This window comes from Pteropus vampyrus, unplaced genomic scaffold, assembly GCF_000151845.1.
Source record: "Pteropus vampyrus isolate Shadow unplaced genomic scaffold, Pvam_2.0 Scaffold144, whole genome shotgun sequence".
NCBI lineage: Eukaryota > Metazoa > Chordata > Mammalia > Chiroptera > Pteropodidae > Pteropus > Pteropus vampyrus.
Window position 1 is genome coordinate 2,612,857 of NW_011888925.1, and position 18,730 is coordinate 2,631,586.

The 18,730-nt window shown below is 52.5% G+C and overlaps 4 protein-coding genes across 8 annotated transcripts in view; 2 read left to right on the forward strand and 2 right to left on the reverse strand.

The window, feature by feature from the left end:
* Positions 1–9,433, forward strand: part of VPS51 (VPS51, GARP complex subunit) — a 16,057-nt gene extending 6,624 nt beyond the window's left edge. The window contains exons 3-10 of one of the 4 annotated variants that reach the window (XM_023535758.1): positions 5,427–5,573; positions 5,655–5,874; positions 5,999–6,716; positions 7,097–7,312; positions 7,520–7,750; positions 8,167–8,288; positions 8,381–8,502; positions 9,061–9,268. In XM_023535758.1, the coding sequence (XP_023391526.1) occupies positions 5,427–5,573; positions 5,655–5,874; positions 5,999–6,716; positions 7,097–7,312; positions 7,520–7,750; positions 8,167–8,288; positions 8,381–8,465 (1,739 nt within the window). In that variant the 3' untranslated portion in view covers positions 8,466–8,502; positions 9,061–9,268. Of the gene's footprint in view, positions 1–5,426; positions 5,574–5,654; positions 5,875–5,998; positions 6,717–7,096; positions 7,313–7,519; positions 7,751–8,166; positions 8,289–8,380; positions 8,503–9,060 lie in introns of all 4 variants that reach the window. The other 3 variants (XM_023535759.1, XM_011368790.2, XM_011368788.2) reach the window with 3 other exon arrangements.
* Positions 9,434–9,567: 134 nt separating this feature from the next.
* On the forward strand, positions 9,568–14,120 carry TM7SF2 (transmembrane 7 superfamily member 2). Of its 2 annotated transcripts, XM_023535761.1 has the most exons (9): positions 9,568–10,421; positions 10,517–10,571; positions 10,936–11,130; positions 11,212–11,315; positions 12,447–12,566; positions 12,655–12,823; positions 13,055–13,135; positions 13,220–13,342; positions 13,643–14,120. In XM_023535761.1, the coding sequence occupies exons 1-9, from the start codon at positions 10,239–10,241 to the stop codon at positions 13,801–13,803; spliced, it is 1,191 nt and encodes a 396-aa protein (XP_023391529.1). In that variant the 5' UTR covers positions 9,568–10,238; the 3' UTR covers positions 13,804–14,120. The 2 variants fall into 2 exon arrangements, with proteins under 2 accessions (XP_023391529.1, XP_023391528.1); XM_023535760.1 differs by lacking the exons at positions 9,568–10,421; positions 10,517–10,571 and adding an exon at positions 10,684–10,825 and having other exon boundaries at positions 13,220–13,780.
* A 28-nt stretch (positions 14,121–14,148) lies between these two features.
* On the reverse strand, positions 14,149–15,544 carry ZNHIT2 (zinc finger HIT-type containing 2). Its single transcript, XM_011368786.2, has one exon. The coding sequence runs from the start codon at positions 15,404–15,406 to the stop codon at positions 14,198–14,200; it is 1,209 nt and encodes a 402-aa protein (XP_011367088.1). The 5' UTR covers positions 15,407–15,544; the 3' UTR covers positions 14,149–14,197.
* A 2,044-nt stretch (positions 15,545–17,588) lies between these two features.
* Positions 17,589–18,724, reverse strand: LOC105297880 (ubiquitin-like protein FUBI). The gene is made up of 4 exons (XM_011368791.2): positions 18,625–18,724; positions 18,382–18,526; positions 17,918–17,973; positions 17,589–17,761 (listed from the first exon to the last, which is right to left on the reverse strand). The coding sequence occupies exons 1-4, from the start codon at positions 18,697–18,699 to the stop codon at positions 17,636–17,638; spliced, it is 402 nt and encodes a 133-aa protein (XP_011367093.1). The 5' UTR covers positions 18,700–18,724; the 3' UTR covers positions 17,589–17,635.
* Positions 18,725–18,730: the final 6 nt, after the last annotated feature.

The following is an 18,730-nucleotide window of genomic DNA, read 5'->3' on the forward strand; positions in this document are numbered from 1 at the left end:
GGTGTCCCCGAAAACAGTTTGGCCTTTTCTCAAAAACCTAAGCATAGAGTTACCATATGGCCCCGCAATTCTGCTCTTAGGAATATACTGAAAAGAACTGAAAATGCATGTTCACAAAAAACATGTATACAAATGATTATAGGAGCATTATTCATAGTAGCCAAAAAGTGGAAGCAATCCAAATGGCCACCAGCTGATGAATGGATAAACAAATGTGGTAGATCCACACAATGGAATATTATTCATAAAAACATATGACGTGCTGTCACATGCTACAATGTAGACAAACCTGGAAAACATGGTAAGCGAAAGAAGCCAGACACAAAAGGCCACATGTTGCATAATCTCATTTATGTTAAGTGTACATAATAGGCAAATCCACAGAAACAGAAAATGGATTAATGGTTGCCAGGGACTGAGGGGTGGCAGAAATAGGGAGTAACTACTGAGGGATGTGGGGTTTCTTTTTGAGTGTATGGTTTCTTTTTGGGGTGAGGAAATATTCTAGAATTGGATAGTGATGTTGGTTACACAACCATGTGAATATACTCAATATACTGAAATGCACTAAATTTTGCGGTATGTTAATTATATCCCGACTAAAAAAACGAAAAACCAAACAGGTGTCAAGCCGGGTTTGGTCTACAGGCTATATTCTGCTGACCTCTGCCCTAAACATTGCGTGTGTTTATGGATTAATGCATTTATCTGTTTAACAATCAGAAAGCTCCCAAAGGCTGCGCAGTGAAAACCCCGTCCCCTCCGTTTCCCCGGCAAAAACAGAGACATCCAACAGTAAACTTTATTGAGACAGTCAGGCACACAGAAAATGCACTGGTCCTAGATGGGCAGCTCTGTGGGTTTCACAAATCGAAGACCGGTATGACCAGCAAGGCTGTCTCCAGCAGGTTACCGCCCACTCCTGTCCCTAGCTGGTTACCGCCCACTCCTGTCCCTGGGTAGCTAGTTGTTGTTGGCCCCAATGGCAGCTGCTTTTCTTAACAGGCTTGAAATGCTTCAAAGATATACAGTGTATTCTTCATTACTCAGTGGTATGGATGTTTTGTTTTGTTTTTTTTTTTGGTATGGTGCCACTTTTATTTCCATTTTAATGGCTCTGTGTATATGCAGTCAGCAACAATGACACCAGTACTGGGTTTTCTTTGACTCTGTTTTAATGGCAACTTAGTTTTTAGATTTTTTTTTCCTTTGGAAGTCAGACTCAGGTTTCCTTTTTGAGGTAGCACCTGTGTGCCATGGGCCCAAACAGCCACTCTAGAAAGAATCTGCTCTTCTGATAGTAGCATTTGTCAGACCTGGGCCGAGGTTGTATTGCGGGGTAAGTGGTTTGTAAGTGAAAACAAGAACTCAGTGGGGGAAGATGAAACGCCTCATGAACTTTCAAGCCTCTCCATGATCATCAGCCCATGGTCCAGCGTGTCAGCTTCTATCTTTTGCCTTTGCTCTGCTTTTACTGTTTTTAACTGCACACTGTGCTATGTCCGTTAGTTCACTGTCCATGAGTTGGCAATGCAGCCATCATTTTCCAACAAGATACAAGCCACTTCAACCAGGGGCCCCAAAGAGTAGTATAAACATTTCATATTATGTGACTTAAATTTCCAGTTAAGGGTCAGTGGTCTTGTCCCTTAAGACGGTGTTGCTAACATGAAAAGTTCATCCTGCTGATTGACCGTCTACCTTTTCTTGTAATTTTTTTGGTCTCTTAATTGCTTTGCAGATTTTAGCTCTTTGGGTTCTTGCGCAGTTTTTTTCTTCAATTTTCTCTGCTATTTTTTTTCCCCTGCAATTTTTGTGTCTCTTTGTTCCCTTTTATTTTCCTTGTCTTTGTTGTTGATGCTTTTCTCCTTGCCTCACCCTTCTGGCTGTCTCCCCAAGTTGGGTGCTGCCCCGGTCCTGCTCACAGAATGTTCCCATGGTCCAGGAGCCACACACGGACCAGCTGTGGGTGTGCGAAGGTTCACAGGTAACTGCAGTTAATATTGCCAGATTCCATCCCATAAGTACTCAGCAGTTTGCACAACCACCAGCAAACAAGAGAATACCTCTTTCTACACACTGTGGCCAACACCGTTACTGAAATTTTCGATCTTTATCAATCTGAGAGGTGAAAACTGGTGTCCCTGTGTAGTTTTAATATGTGAGTGAGGTTGAATATCTTTTTGTGTGTTTAAAAACTGTTTGATATCCTTGTTTGTGAACTGCCTGTTCATGTCCTTTTCCTGTTATTCTATAGAATTGTTCTTTTTCATAATGATTGATGAGAGTTTTTCACATACTAAGGAAAAGTCACGCTGTATGATATGATTGGCAGTTCTTTTTTGAGTGTCTTTTGATTAAGTTCATGGAGGATTTGGTATATCAGACAATATTATTAATCTTTTTGATGGCTTCTGAGTTTGAGGTGTTTCTTAGCAAGAACCTTTCCATCCCTAATACTTAAAAACTCCTCTATTTTCTTCACATACTCTTGTGATTATGTTTTTAAATGACATTTAAACTTTGATTTATCTGCTGTGTGTGTGTGTGTGTGTGTGTGTGTGTGTGTGTGTGTGTGTGTGTAAGGAGTGAGGTCTGAATCCCACTATAGTCTTCTTTCAAATGACTTCTATTTGTCCCAACACTATTGAATGTTTCATCTTTTCCCCACTGACTCAAAATGCTATCTTTATCATAATAGTAAATTTCTTTATGTTTCTGGATTTTTAAAAACCTTCTATTTTGTCCAATTGATCTGTAATTGTTCATGTACCAGTGCCACACACTTTAAATTATTATGATATAAAGTTGTACAAATGTTTTAAATTATTGTAAGGCTAGTTCCCCCTCACTACTTTTCACTTCCAAAATTTTCGTGTATTCTTATTTTCCATCTGAACATTAAATTATATTTTTCAGAAGAATAAAAATGGTCTCTTAAATTTTTATTGGATCAAGTTAAATTTGTAGGGAGAATTGACATGATACTGGGCTTCTTATCCAAGAATGTGATATGTCTTTTCACTTCTTCAGGCCTTCTAGTATATTCTTTGGTAACACAAAGGTTTGAACATTTCTTGTATTTCCAGATATTTTGATCTTTTAAAATTGCTATTGAAAATGGGTTCTTTTCTTCTAGTGTATCTTCTAACTGGTATGTGTGAATACTGTGAATACTGTTGCTTACTGCTACTGATTTCTTTATATCCATTTCATACTCAGTCACATTATTAAATTCTCTTGTTTGTAGTAGTGTTTTCAATGACTCTTTAGGGTTTTCTAATTATACAATTATATGCATATATATAATATGCAAATAGTGATAATTTTACCTCCTTTCTAATTTGTGTATCTCTATATTTCTGGAGTCTAACCGGGTTAGCTAGTATCCCCAGAACCATATTAGACAGCAGAAGTGAGCATGGTCGTTCTGGCCATGTTTCCGATTCTGATGGGATGCTTCCAGCATTGCCGTTTGGAGGGGAGAGAAATATTCCGCTGTTCATAATTTATTGAGAATGTTTTTTGAATCAAGAATAGATGTTGAATTGTCTCACATCTGTTAATATAGTGAATTAAGAGTTCTACTATTGAACTATCTTTATATTCATGGACTAAACACCACTTGAATATATTTTGTCAATTACTTTTGTAATACATTGCTGGATTCTGTTTGCTAGTTTATCTGTACATTTCCATTTATTTATCTAATTCTCCATTCATAAAAGATAAGAATGTGTCATTTTCATTTTTGAGCTTTGTCATGTTTTCATGTCAGTGTTTTGTTTGAGCCACAGATTGATGTGAAAGCTTTTCTCATTTTCTCTTCCGGAGCACTGCTTACATAGTGCATTGGGACGAGCTGTCTCACAGCTGTGGCAGCACCCCGGTGACAGCCTCTGGGTCTGGCACATTCTCTATCCTCCATGTCTATGTTTTCTGTTCTTCTGGAGTCCAGTTAGATAAATTTTATTTTTGTAGCAAGTTATCTGTTTCATCCAGGTTTTCAGGGTGTTTTTTTTTTTACATGGAATTGAGCAAAGTTATATCTCGTGATTCTTTTGTGTATTTGTGATTATTTCTCCCCTTATTTTTTATTTTGTTTATTTTTTCCCTTTTAAAAATTAAGTTAACTAAAATTTTATATATTTTATTTTTATTTATTTTTTCAGTGACCCTGATCTCTGATTTATTCTTCCATTTAAAAAATGTTTTAATTTCTGCTTTTAGCTTTATTAATTCATCCTTCTGCTTTCTTTTGAAGTACTTTTTCTAACTTCTTGAGTTGAATGTTTATTCTGGTTTATTAATGTAAGAATTTAAGACCGATTTTTTTCTGAATATATGTTTAGCTGTATCCTATAGGCTCTGATTTGTAGTTTTTTCATTGTTGTTATCTTTTATGTATACTTCAATTTCAGTTTTGATTTCCTTTTTGACCCAATAGCTGATTAAGAATGAGGTTTGCGTTGTGATGAAAATGCCGTCTGCACAATTTCAATTTATTTGTAAATTTATTGAGATTTTCTTTATGATCTAGTATGTGGTAAGGTTTTGGTATATACTGTGGAGTCTTGAAAAGAATTCAGTATAAATCAGGTAGGTGGACCATATTGGTTTTTTAGGTCTTCTGTAGCTTCACATAGTTTTTGACCACTCGAATCAGTCATGGATTGATAGAGGTGAATTTAAGTCTCCTGTGATGGAATGTTTCTCCTTCATCCCGGAGAAACAGTGATCAGGAGCTGAGAGACCTGGCAAGGAGGACGGCGGGGACGGCAACGGGAGGGGTGTAGTTCGATGGCATGGTCTTCAAAGAAGCTGGGATCTTGAAGGGAAGAGGAGAACCTATCTAGAAGTGTTTTGGGGCGGGGCCCAGAGACACCAGGGAGAACTGCCTCCTGGTTCTCTGTCGGAAAAAAAGGGAAAAGACCCTTCAGAGAAGATTGGCCATGTTCTGGAAGGCAGAGTGAAAGGGCTTGGGAGGTCTGGAAAGGAGATAAAGAAGAACAAGTATTTATTGTCTCCCCTGTGCCAGGCAATACACAGCATGGAGGCTGCCCCTGGGGACACGCAGACAGGTCTTTGCCAAGTGCCCTGTGCCCTTTTTTGGATCTGAGCATACTCTCTGGGCAGGGACTGCGGCTCCATGGGCCATCTTCCCATTGCATCAGGGCTAGAGGCACAGCATGGGTGCTCAGAAAATGCCTGCTGCACTGACATGACCCTGCTCCCTGACATACTGTGACCAAGCACCACTGCAGCCCTTATGCACAGAACCATCAGTGCCACCCTTAAGTAGCAGCTAAGCGCATTTGGGAAGGGGGTGTGTGTGAGAGCATCTGGACCGTGTCTCAAGCCGGGTGCTGCTGCCTCTACACCCCTCATCGTCTCCTTTTCCCTCTCCTTTGCGCTTGCCCTCCCAGACACCATCCGGAAGATGAAGAACGATTTCCGGAAGATGGAGGACGAGATGGACCGGCTGGCCACCAACATGGCAGTGATCACGGACTTCAGTGCGCGTATCAGCGCCACGCTGCAGGACCGCCACGAGCGCATCACCAAGCTGGCAGGTGGGCCCCGCCCCAGAGCGGGTGCTAAAGTGGGCGGCCCTTGGGGCTTTGGGGCTAAAACTACCGGCCCTCGTCCCCCAGGGGTCCACGCGCTGCTGCGGAAGCTGCAGTTCCTCTTCGAGCTCCCCTCGCGCCTCACCAAGTGCGTGGAGCTGGGCGCCTACGGGCAGGCGGTGCGCTACCAGGGCCGCGCGCGGGCGGTGCTGCAGCAGTACCAGCACCTGCCCTCGTTCCGCGCCATCCAGGACGACTGCCAGGTCATCACGGCTCGCCTGGCCCAGCAGCTACGGCAGCGCTTCAGGTGTGGCCCCGGACCCTCGTCGCACTCCGCTGGGCTCCTGGGCCTGCCCAGAGCTTTCCAGTTTCCCTCATCCCCAGCCCGAATTCCGTTTTCTTGCCCTTCCCTGCCATCTTCCCCCCCACAGGGAGGGCGGCTCGGGCGCCCCCGAGCAGGCGGAGTGTGTGGAGCTGCTGCTGGCTCTCGGTGAACCAGCTGAGGAACTATGCGAGGAGTTCCTGGCGCACGCCCGCGGGCGGCTGGAGGAGGAGCTGAGAAGCCTGGAGGCCGAGCTGGGGCCTTCCCCTCCAGCCCCAGATGTGTTAGAATTCACCGACCGTGGTGGCAGTGGCTTTGTCGGTGGCCTCTGCCAAGTGGCGGCGGCCTACCAGGAGCTGTTTGCGGCCCAGGGCCCAGCGGGTGCTGAGAAGCTGGCAGCCTTCGCCCGGGAGCTGGGCGGCCGCTACTTTGCGCTGGTGGAGAGGCGGCTGGCGCAGGAGCAGGGTGGCGGTGACAACTCGCTGCTGGTGCGGGCGCTGGACCGCTTCCACCGACGCCTGCGGGCACCCGGGGCCCTGCTGGCTGCTGCGGGGCTGGCCGAGGCTGCCACGGAGATCGTGGAGCGAGTGGCCCGCGAGCGCCTGGGCCACCACCTGCAGGGCCTGCGGGCGGCCTTCCTAGGCTGCCTAACCGACGTGCGGCAAGCGCTGGCGGCACCTCGCCTGGCGGGGAAGGAAGGCCCTGGCCTGGCCGAGTTGCTGGCCAATGTGGCCAGCTCCATCCTGAGCCACATCAAAGCCTCGCTGGCTGCTGTGCATCTCTTCACTGCCAAGGAGGTGTCTTTCTCCAACAAGCCCTACTTCCGGGTATGGCCTGGCCCTGGGCTTTTTTTCTTTTTTCTTTTTTGGGGTATTCTTTTATTCACGCTGCAGGTTGGCAGTTACCAGGCATGCAGTTCTTGTCCCCATACACTCTGGATATGGTTTCAGGCTGTCATGAGAAAGGCTGGTGCAGCCTGGAGAGGTGGGGAAAGCTCTGAGGGCATCTGCAAGCAGAGTCGCCAGTGCTGGCTCAGTCTCCCGTACGCCCTTCCCTAAGCAGTAGAGCTGCTCTGCAGTATTGGAATGCAGGAAGAAGCCGTCCCATTGAGAGGGAACAGGGCATGTAGGGTCCCAGCAGAGGGTCACTAGCAGCCCCTGCCTGGAAAAGGGGACCTGCTGTACATCCAGGCCCCATCTTCTCACAGGGTGAGTTCTGCAGCCAGGGCGTCCGTGAGGGCCTCATCGTGGGTTTCATCCGCTCCATGTGCCAGACAGCTCAGAGCTTCTGTGACAGCCCTGGGGAGAAAGGGGGTGCCACGCCACCTGCCCTGCTCCTGCTCCTTTCCCGCCTCTGCCTGGACTATGAGACGGCCACCATCTCTTACATCCTCACCCTCACCGATGAACAGTTTCTGGTGCAGGTAACTGCCAGCTCATAGCAGGGCAGGGCACGGTGGTGCTAGGAACTCAGGAGGCTGGACAGTGCCCTCATGGTCGGACTCAGGCCAGCTGCCTGTGCCCAGCCCAACCTGCCCCTTGCCCAGCCTGCACCGAACTCATGGTTGGCAGTGGTCTCTGAGCCTCTCCCAGTACCCACTGCCTCTGTGTCCTCTGCATCCCTGGCTCAGGACCAGTCTCCAGTGACACCCGTGAGCACATTGTGTGCGGAGGCCAGGGAGACAGCACGGCGGCTGCTGACCCACTATGTGAAGGTGCAGGGCCTGGTCATATCGCAGATGCTGCGCAAGAGTGTGGAGACACGGGACTGGCTCAGTACCCTGGAGCCCCGGAACGTGCGTGCTGTCATGAAGCGGGTAGTGGAGGACACAACAGCTATTGACGTGCAGGTGCTGCCCCAGGTTGGCCAGGGGAACCCTGATGCAGGCTGGGGGTGCTGGGGAACAACCTTCTGAGGATCAAGACAGTGGGGACCAGGCAGTGCGTGCACTCATGGACTTGTTCCTCTTCAGCCTTGGATTGTGGCATCACCGCTCCCATTTCACCTAGGAGGAGGCTGAGGCCCAGAGTAACCCAGAAAATCAAGGCCTCAGTATTAACTCTTACGTCCCATGTTAGCCCCACTCCACCAGTTCTGTAGTGACAGGGCACCATCTAGGTACCAGGCCCCACCTACCCTGTGGTTCTTGTAACAAGTGTGATTCTTATAGCAAATGAGTGTGTAACTTAGGGCATCCTTGGCCCTTGCCTAGGGCACCTGGTGGGCTGGAGGTTCCCCTTGCTCTGGCCTCTTCGCAGTGCCTCCTTCCACCACCAGGTGGGGCTCCTGTACGAGGAGGGCGTTCGCAAGGCCCAGAGCAGCGACTCCAGCAAGAGGACCTTCTCGGTGTACAGCAGCTCTCGGCAGCAAGGCCGCTATGCACCCAGCTACACACCCAGGTCTCTTGGTCAGGGTAGCCCCTAGGGGAATGGACAAAGGCGAATGGTTGCAGGGAAAGGCTCTGAGTGCTCATTTCTCCCCATGGATACAGGGCAGGCTCTGAATGCTCGTTTCTCCCCATGCAGTGCCCCAATGGACACCAACCTCTTGAGCAACATCCAGAAGCTGTTCTCTGAACGTATTGACGTGTTCAGCCCTGTGGAGTTCAACAAGGTCCTGTCTCCAGTGGCCCTGCCTTCTAGGGTCCCCTGAGAAGTTTGGCTGAAGCAGACCCCATACTGGTCCAGAGAGCCTTAGGACTCTGTCCCCCTAGTCTGTCTCAGGGCTGTTTCTTGGAGTGACTGGTGGTCCAGAGCCCCACAGCCACCATCCACAGCCCTCTGCCCTAACCTTCGTGTGCTCCCAGCCTGAGTCTAGGTGCCAATCTAGTATGCCTCTTTGGCCCTTGCTCTTGTCCCCATAGTAGTCCTGGGTTCTCTCCGGGGATTCCTGTTCGCACCATGGTCTCTGCTCCCAGCACAGCCCAAGCTCAGGGACCTGGTGTTCTAACGCAGTAGGCCTCCCCCTCCCCATGTCGGTGGTGATCTCAGTGTCTGCCTCTGCTGGGTGGTGCTAACATTGCATCCCTCGCTCCTCTTACCTCGGGCTTCCCACCCCATCACAGCTACTGGCATTTTATTGTCTCCCTGGCCGCTGCCCAGAACGTGGGTCCCCCTCTGTAACATCAGCTATTGTGGTGCTGCATCTCTGCATCTCTGTCCCTTCCTACAGGTGTCCGTGCTGACCGGCATCATCAAGATCAGCCTGAAGACGCTACTGGAGTGTGTGCGTCTGCGCACCTTTGGGCGCTTCGGGCTGCAGCAGGTGCAGGTGGACTGCCACTTCCTGCAACTCTACTTGTGGCGCTTTGTGGCGGACGAGGAGCTTGTGCACCTGCTGTTGGATGAAGTGGTGGCTTCAGCTGCCCTACGCTGTCCGGACCCAGTGCCCATGGAACCCAGTGTCGTCGAGGTCATCTGCGAGCGCGGCTAGGCCCGGCTACTTGCCAGGTCGCCCTGACCCGCATGTCCCCTGGTCTCCCGCCTGCTGGGCCCTTCCCCTCCGGCCTCAAGACCCGCCTAATAAAGACGTACTGTCTCCTCCCTCTCGCGTGCTGGGGCGGGACTTGCTGGGGATGGAGTTGTGAGGCTGAGGCTTAAGAGGCGGACTCCGATGCACTGGCGTCAGACTCGCCCCCAAGAGTCGATTGGCTGGTCTGCTGGGCCCAGGATGGACCGGGGGCGGGCCCATTTAAAGACCACTGGACAAGCGCTTTCGCTGTCCCGAGCTCAGATCCCTGACAGGTGCAGGCGTTGCGAGGACGGATCTCTCCCGTCACTAAACGCGTCTCCTGGGGGATGGGGTGGGCTTTGTTTCCTTGACCGACTTTCGTGAGCCCCAACCTCCCGGCGAAGCGGAGACCATGGCCCCTCAAGGCTCCCGGGCCCCGCTGGAATTCGGGGGACCCCTGGGTAATGGCGCAGAGAAGGGGGGCCTGGGCCCAGAGGCTTCTTGAGGGAAACGAGGGGTGGGCTACGAGCAGGGATAGAGCACGATCGAAAGGTGGAAGGCTTTGAGGGGCATCCGGAGGCAGAGGGCTCTGTGGAGTATCTGGAGAGGGAGCTTAGGAAAGACCAGCTCTGGGGGCTGCAGAGCGGGGCGGGGCGGTTTGTGGAGTGGCGAACAGGATCAGGAGGGGATCAGGAAGAGGGTCTACGAGGGGACCCGGAGGCTGGGACCAAGATGGAAGTTAGAGAAGGAGGCTGAGACCGGGATATGGAAGAGGGCAATGGGAATGCTGAGGGGGCCCTGGAGACAACCGGGCGCCTGCGGAGGGTCGGGGGCGCGGGGAGAGTTGGAGAACGGACACCCGACGCGATCGTCCCCCTTCCCCAGGCGCTGCGGCGCTGATGCTGCTACTCCCTGCTACCATGGTCCACCTGCTCCTGGTGGCCCGCTCGGGCCCGGCGCGCCTCCTGGGCCCACCTCCCTACCTGCCAGGACTCGAGGCTCTGTGGAGCCCGCGGGCGCTGCTGCTGTGGCTCACCTGGCTCGGCCTGCAAGCGGCCCTTTACCTACTGCCGGCACGCAAGGTGTGGACTCGGCCTGCTGGGAGGCGTGCGGAGGGAGGGCCTTGGCGAGAAGAAAGGCGCTCTCAACTCTTACCAGAGCCCCTTTGTGCCCACAGGTGGCCGAGGGCCAGGAATTGAAGGACAAGAGTACCCTGCGCTATCCCATTAACGGTGCCTGGGGGATGGGTCCTTGCGCCGGAGTTGCGTGGCTGGGGCGGAGCTTCACGCCTGGTGGGATTAGCCCCCGGCTCCGAGCTCGGTTCTGTGCCTCTTTCCCCTAGAACAGACCTCGGAGAGCTCACTGTCCCCGTTCACGCGTCTTGTCCCTCCACCCCTACCTACAGCATTTGCTGCTACTCTGTGCAGCAGAGCAGTGGCTGGGGTGATCTGAAAGCCAAGGTGTCAGCCTAAGGGCTTGGGACGAGGTCTGAGACCTCCCTGGGCTTTGAGGGGTGGGGTGTGTGTGTGTGTGTGTGTGTGCGTGTGCGTGCGTGTGGTAGGGACTTCCCAGGACTCACTGTATGTTGTGGTTCAGGCTTCCAGGCTCTGGTGCTGACAGCCCTGTTGGTGAGCCTGGGGGTGTCAGCTGGGCTGCCCGTGGGGGAGCTTGCGGAAATGCTCTTGCCCCTGGCGTTTGTGGCCACCCTCACCGCCTTCATCTTCAGCCTCCTTCTCTATCTGAAGGCTCTACTAGCCCCCACCTCCACCCTGGCACCTGGGGGGAACTCAGGTGAGAGAGGGGTCCCAGTAGGGTGAGGATGGAGGAAGACCAGGGTGCTTGATTGCACCTTCACCCTCCGTTATCCTCCAGGCAATCCCATTTACGACTTTTTCCTGGGACGGGAGCTCAACCCGCGCATCAGATCCTTTGACTTCAAATATTTCTGTGAGCTGCGGCCCGGCCTCATCGGCTGGGTATGCTGGGCACAGCTAAGAGGGCCTGGGCCTGGCGGCGGGGTGGGATGGGTGAGCAGTGCTTGGGCAGGGTGGGGCTGGTATTGCGCAGACATAAATCATTATTCGTTCATTCCACAAACACTTGTTGATTCACCATGTGCTCTAGACGCTAGGTATTAGGAGATGAGAAAAAAGTTATAGAAAAGAAAGGAAAAACAATCTGCCCTCATGGAGCCTGCATTAGAAAAGCAAAGTAGGGAAGGAGTTAGGAGAGCAGGTGCAATTTTAAATAAAGCAGTCAAGTGCAAAATCTATTTCGAGGAGAGGAGAGAGCGATCCTTTGCTGCTTGCTAGTCCAAGCAGTGCAGAACTTAGAACCGATCACTAGTGTCCTTGACCGACATGCCATCTGTGGTTTTTGGTTATAATCACTTATGTTGGACTGTAGTCAGGATTGCCCAAAGAGTCTCAGTCAAGGTCCCTCATGTCACCCTGGAAACCTCATTCAGAGGCAGGAGGAATGCCAAATGCCTACCACGGATCTCGGTCCCAGCCTCCAAGGCTCTGTCCTCATGTGCAAAATGGGATAAAGAGCGTCCAAGATTATTCTGAGTATTAGAAGTGGTGAGCTAATAACAGCACCGAGCCCACTGCTACCAGAATGAGGGTCCTTGGTACAGGCTGGTCCACTGTTATCGAGCACTAGGTGCCAGGCACGCTGCCTCATGCTTCACACGCATCATGTGGAAACCTCAGGCAGCTCCATGAGGCAGGTCCATGATTATCTTCGTTTTCCACGTACGAGTGGGGAGAGTGGCCTTTAGAGAGGGGAAGCAACTTGTCCCAGTGGTGAAGCTAAGATTCAAAATCAGGTCTGTTTTAACTCTCAAGCCTGAAGTGTCTATTGGTTCCCTATGCTGTTTCCCAAAGGCCACAGTACAGGACGAGGCAAGAGAAAACAGGCTGGGAGCGCCTCCCAGGTGCTCCATTGTAGTCCCTCTGTCCCTGGGTACAGGGCCTGGGTCCCTTCAACAAAGAGCTGGAGAGTTAGTGACTGACAGATGAGAGACAGCACTGCCCTACTCAGATGCTGCCCCTGCTGCGGAGGCAGGCTGGGGACAGAGTGTCATGTCTCCCCCCAACCCTCAGGTCCTCATCAACCTGGCCCTGCTGATGAAAGAAGCAGAACTTCGGGGGAGTCCATCACTAGCCATGTGGCTGGTCAATGGTTTCCAGTTGCTCTATGTGGGTGATGCCCTCTGGCAGGAGGTGAGGTCGAACTGGGTAAGGAGGCAGGGGAGAGTGTCTGAGGACCTCGTAGGGACTAAGGCAGTGTGTCTGGGTCCTGTCACTGCAGGAGGCTGTCCTCACCACCATGGACATCACTCATGACGGGTTTGGCTTCATGCTGGCCTTCGGGGACCTAGCCTGGGTACCCTTCACCTACAGCTTACAGGCTCAGTTCCTGCTGTACCACCCACAGCCCCTGGGGTTGCCAATGGCCTCAGTCATCTGCCTCATCAACGGTCAGTCAGGAAGGGGCAGCAGGCTGGGTGCAGTGTTCTCCCTCCCCTTTCGTTCATTCACTGTTTATAAATCACCCATTAGGTAGGTGCTAAACCTCGGACTCTTCTCTAAAGCCGGGGGCTGGGTCCTGGGTCTCGAGGCAGACGGGGTCTGGGCTGTGGGGGTGTGGTCAGAGCTAGGCAGAAGGCTATGACCCTCCACCCTGACTGCCTGCTCACGCTTTTCCCCAGCCTTTGGTTTCTACATCTTCCGTGGAGCCAATTCCCAGAAAAACACCTTCCGAAAGAATCCTTCTGACCCCAGAGTGGCTGGTGAGCTGAGTTTCTAGGCTGCGGGGAGGTGGGACAGCTGGGCTTCCTGGGGGGTCCCCCATCTGTCTACCTATTTTTCCCCAGATCTTGAGACCATCCCTACAGCAACAGGGAGGCAGCTGCTGGTGTCCGGGTGGTGGGGTATGGTCCGCCATCCCAACTACCTTGGAGACCTAATCATGGCTCTGGCCTGGTCCTTGCCATGTGGTGAGTGGCTTGGATGGGGCCACATACGTGTGAGGGGCAGAGATGGAGTGGTGACCGCAGGATATCCAGTCTGGGTGTGGAATGGAGAACGGGGCTGTACTCCAGTGGAGGGAGTGGTCAGGGAGCCGGGGCCGGACTCAGGATGCGGTTGGGGCAGATGTCGGCGCCAGCCCAGCGCTGCCAGCACCTTGTCGTGGAGCCTGGCTTCTCTGCGGTTGAGTGCTGATGCCGTGAGCCATTAGGTGTGGAAGCCTTTGTGGCCTGGGGGCTGGCTGAGTGGTCACAGCCCCCTCCCCACAGGCATGTCCCACCTGCTGCCCTACTTCTACCTCCTCTACTTCACGGCGCTGCTGGTGCACCGCGAGGGCCGGGACGAGCGGCAGTGCCTGCAGAAGTATGGCCTGGCCTGGCGCGAATACTGCCGGCGTGTGCCCTACCGAATCGTGCCCTACATCTACTGAAGCGGCTGCAGCCATGTAGGTCAGAGCACGTGCCCTCATCGGCCAGCACAGGCAGCACCAGGAGCCCGGACACACCTAGGACTCAAGGGTCTGTATCGGACCCTGCCCTGAGCTTCCACAGGCAGAGGAAAGGCAGCCAGTGCTCAAAAATGGAGCGCAGGGGCTGCTCTTCCTCCTCCGATAAACACCTAGAACCTTTGGTGGCGCTTCTCTCCTTTTCTGGGGTTGGGGTGTTTAAAAAAATTGGCTGTGTCAGTCCTGATCATGAAGTTGAAAGGTAGTTTGTGGGCCCAATAGTCTGGAGTTGGGTGGGACAACAGCTGTCATTCAGAGATGGGCACTACGGACAGGGCAGACCAATCACAGCTTTATTGATAACAAGGGGGTCCCCAGTTCAACCAGGAAGCTCCTCAATGAGAGTCCTGGGGGCAGGTGGCATGGGGCCTCCCCAAAGCCGCTCCAGCTCCCCAGTGAGGGCTGCCACTTCCTCAGCTGTCACAGCATGGGCCCGATGGGCCCTGGCACAGTCCAGAGCCAGGGCTGTGAGGACCACCTCGTTTTCATTGGTCCAAGACAGCAAGTACTGGCATTTCTTCCGGGCCCGGTAGAGGCGATCTCGCTCTTCGGTAGCCTCGGCCTGTTTTCGGGCCCGGCCCAGGGTCTGTGCCAGGTGCCCCAGTGCTGCCAGCGTGTAGCCCTTCTGGTTGGCTGGGCCCTCGCCCATGAGGATGCGGGCAGCCTCGCGCATGGCACCCCGTGTACCCAGGGGTCCAGGTGGATGCTCGCCCGCTTCCAGCACGTGGGCTGCAGCCTGTAGGGCTTCCTCGGCAGAGGTGAAGACTTGCTGGGCGCCCAGGGCTCCCGAAACGCCGAGCAGAGTGTCGCAGAAGTCGGGGAGCAGCGCATCGTCGCCGCCGTGATACAGGGCAAGAGTGTGTGCATAGGCGAACAGCACGTTGGGCAGCTGGAAGCGCACGAGCGGCGAGGCCCGGCCGCGGCTCAGGCTGGCCAGGGCGGGGATCCGGGTGGGCACCGCGGGCGCGCAGGCTCCCGGGGGGTCTCCGAGAACCATCTCGTCGGTGTTCAGGGCATCCGCGGCATCCTTCATGGGTTCCGGCCGCGTCCTTGCAGAGGCGGGTTCCAGATCCGCGGCGTCACCGCCCGGGGCATCATTTAGCTCCTCCAGAAGGCGCGGCTCTGCCCCGCGACCCCACCACCACGGCTGCCAAAGGGGTAGCAGACGCCCTGCCTCGCCACGGTTCAGCAGCCGCTCGAAGGCCGCCTTCTCCGCCGGGGCCAGCCTCTCCCACAGTCCTGAGAGGCCGCGGGGCTCCAATCCAGGTCTGAGGCCTGCGTCCTGGGGCTCGTCCTCGGTTTCGCGTTGCTGACGCAGCCGGCGGAGGGCGCTGGCTAGGCGGCTGGGCGAGGCGCTGCGGCCGCGGAGCTCTCCAAGCACCTGGTCACGGTAGAAGTCTTCGGCGCAGCTGCCATGCGCCCGGTAGCAACGTAGCGAGCAGTAGGGTACATTACAGCGGGGGCAGGTGTAACGCGCTGGCTGCGCCTCCCCAGCGGGGCAGAAACCACAAGGCCCGGCCGGCTCCATGGCAACTGGCACCGTAAGCCACTCCCGAACGCTTAAGGGGTTGCAGCTCGGCAACTTCCGGCGCTTGTCGGTTACTTCCGCTTCTTTGCGGGGCGACGCAGCGCTTACCCAGAGCTCCCCGAAGACTCTTGACAATTCCCGCCCACACTCGGAAGCCAAGCCCCACCCCTGTCAAGTAGGGCTTGGGCCGGCGCAGGAGCGGATCGTGACGTACGAGCTCCGCCCTGCGAGGTGAGAGGCGGTATCGAGTGCGTCAGGCTCTCTTCGCCGGTACCAGTTCGCCCCCTAGTGGTTGCTTCCTTAGCACTGTCAAGCGCAGAAACTGTAATTGGTCTTTGCCAAGAACTTACGCGGGGCCATTAATTGTGTCAGGCCCCTGAGAGATGAGGCGCGCCCCTGCTCTGGAGGGACAGCCATTCTACTAGGAGACGCAAAGGGAGGAGAGTGGAAGAAAGCCCAAGGTGGGGTACCTAGCCTAGGTTAGGTGTGTGTGTGTGTGTGTTGGGGGAATTTTCCCTCTTCTCAACAAAGAAGCATTTAACCTAAGTTCCTGTTTGATTTCCTCCTTCAAACTTATCGTTTATCCAACTTTAAAGTGAAGATTCCACACTAGGCACCAAAAACACACTGAGCAAAGAGATGGGTCCTATTCTAATGGAGACTACAGTTTGTGGCAGAATGGGAGCAATAACCCATAAACCCTACCAAGCGCTGTGACGTTGATCCATGGCACCCCTGAAATGAGGTCTGGTTCTTTGGTCCCTCATCTCACATTCAATCGCACCTCGAGTCAGTTCTGCCTTCACAATACCTTGTATTTATTTCAGTATGGATCATAATTCCCCTACCAAGATCTAGATGGATTAGATGACCTTCGTGTCTGTTCATTGTTTCCATCCCCACCACCTTTGGTGGTCTAAACTACTTGCTCAACTGGATGACACCACCTTAACTAGTTTCCTTACTTTCTTGCCATCCTCCCAGAAAAATCAGCCTGAGAAAAGTATTAGACCGCAAGTCAGATCACATCAGTCCCTCGCTTAACATCATTCCATCCTTGGTGACCAACCAGTGCATTTGGACTCAAACTCCTCTCCATGTCTGACAGACAATATGCTGCAGGATCTGTCGCACACCTCTGCACATAGTCCTCTCCACTGGAACTTTCATCTCATCACTTGATTGGCTTCTTCAGTTGACACTCCATCTTCAGAGCTTCCCTAGGATAGTATGTCCCATCTACCTAACAGCACATTACTTACTTTCTTTGAGGCTGTAACTCTTTTATTTAGTTTCCTGACTTTCCACCCAAGAATCTAAATTCCTAGGAGGCCATGTCTAAAGAGACAAAACCAGGCAATATATTTGAACATTGGTGACAGGTGCTGAACTAAGCACTTTACATCCTTTATTTAATCCTCATAGCAACTCTCAAGAGATGGCGGCAGAGATTAATTATAAATGGAGTGAGGATCCAAACTAAAGGCAGTCCAAGTCTAGACCAAGTCTTTACCTCACACTATGCTGTATTCCAGAAAGCAGCAGGTTCAAAAGCTTTAGCTGAATGAGTGGGTATGCATGTGTTGCCAACAGGGAATCTTGAATCAGCTCCAGAGAACTGTATTTCTGGGAACATGGAAATAATCAACTGATGGACCTGAGCTGTGATTACGTTAGCAAGGCCAGCCAGGATATCAGAAGTACAAACAAGGTTACTGCAGGGCCAATGTAAGCAGCCAATGCTTTCCGAAGCTGAGGCAGATCACGTTCCTATCCTGGACTCCATTAAGGACACAGCTGGTCCCAAGTTCAGGGAAAGGCCAGATCTTCTGCTGGAATCCTCCCCGCCATCGCTGCCTCCATAAAACCTCCCATAATTCCTGCTATCTTCTGTCTAAAAGAACAACGATATCAACAACAACAAAAAAGATTTGGGGAAATTATCAAGTTGAGATGAGCAATTTCTCCAAGTCTACATTTGAAAGGCTGGTGTCTGTGGTTACTAGTTTTCACAGGAAGCCTTTTCTTATAGTTTACCCAGCCCTCCTCCAAGGGCCTCTGCCTCTGCCTAATTTGACACTGCCAAGAAACCAAAATGAAAAGTCACTGTTCTAGTGGAAACACCGCCAGCCCTAAAAGCCATCTCTCTCCCCGAGGCCCTGGAAATGAAAATGAAACAAGATGACTGGCTAAGTGGCTTTATTAGAGAAAGCCCAGGTTACAGAGAACTTAAGAGTTGGCATTGGGGCCCTTCTTCTTGCCAAAGGTGGGCACGACATTGACAAAACGCCGGTTGTACTGCATCCGCCGCTTGGCCCGACCAGTCTTCTTCTTCTTTTTCTCCTGTTTGGCCACCTGGGAAAAGGGAGGGCTGATTAGATTCTGGATGACCTCTTCCATGCCTTCTCAGCTTCAGGGAAGGAGAAGACAGTTCGAGAGCCACAGGTCTTAGATTAGCTGTGATAGGAAAAAAAACAAAGTCCAAAAGACACCACCAGTAATCTCACCTACCTTGGGAGTCTGACCTCTTACTTTCCCAGCACGGGCCAGGGAACCATGGACTTTACCTGCGGTGGAAAAGGAAAACGAGTAGTTAGGACAGCAAAAAGGCCCCACAGGGGTGAGAACAAAGCTGCAAAGATGTGATGCTTGACCAGCAAGGCCTAGTCTGGTACAAGCTAGGGTTTCACTTCAGGATTTCCTAGCACCTGACTTTAAACAAGAACATAAGATCACCTTGGGGAATCTCTTCTAACCCCTTGACGTTAGTGAGGAAACAAATAGACAAGGATCTAATAAGTAACCGATGAAATAGAACTATACTCTGGCTCGATCTCCCACGGATCTCTCAAGATCTCAAGAGCTCAGTCTCCGGTAAACAGGAAGAACCACCCTGGATTGAGGATACTGATCTCCACACCTTACACCCACTACATGCTTACAAGCAGTTCAAAGGACAGTCCTCCCCAACTCACCTCCAAGCATGCGGCCGGCTACTTCCAGAGTGGTCAGAGCCTCCACCCCACACTGGCCCAGGGTAGCCTCATCCTCTAGGGGTGTGCCTGCCAGGAGCACGACTTGATCTTCTGGAGCGATGCCCTCCAGAGAAGCTACATGAGCCTACAGGGAAAGACGAGCCTCATTACCCTTCCCGAGGAGAACGAGGTTAAAGAACACAAGAGGATGGAGCCCGGGGAGCACTACCCACCCAGCCTTACCTTGATCTGGGCGACCGTTTCCTGGCCGGTCACCTCGAGGGTGTGTAGCTCCTGGGCGCGGACAAAGAGCTGCATGTCGGCAACTAAGGGAAGAAATGCTTGTAAG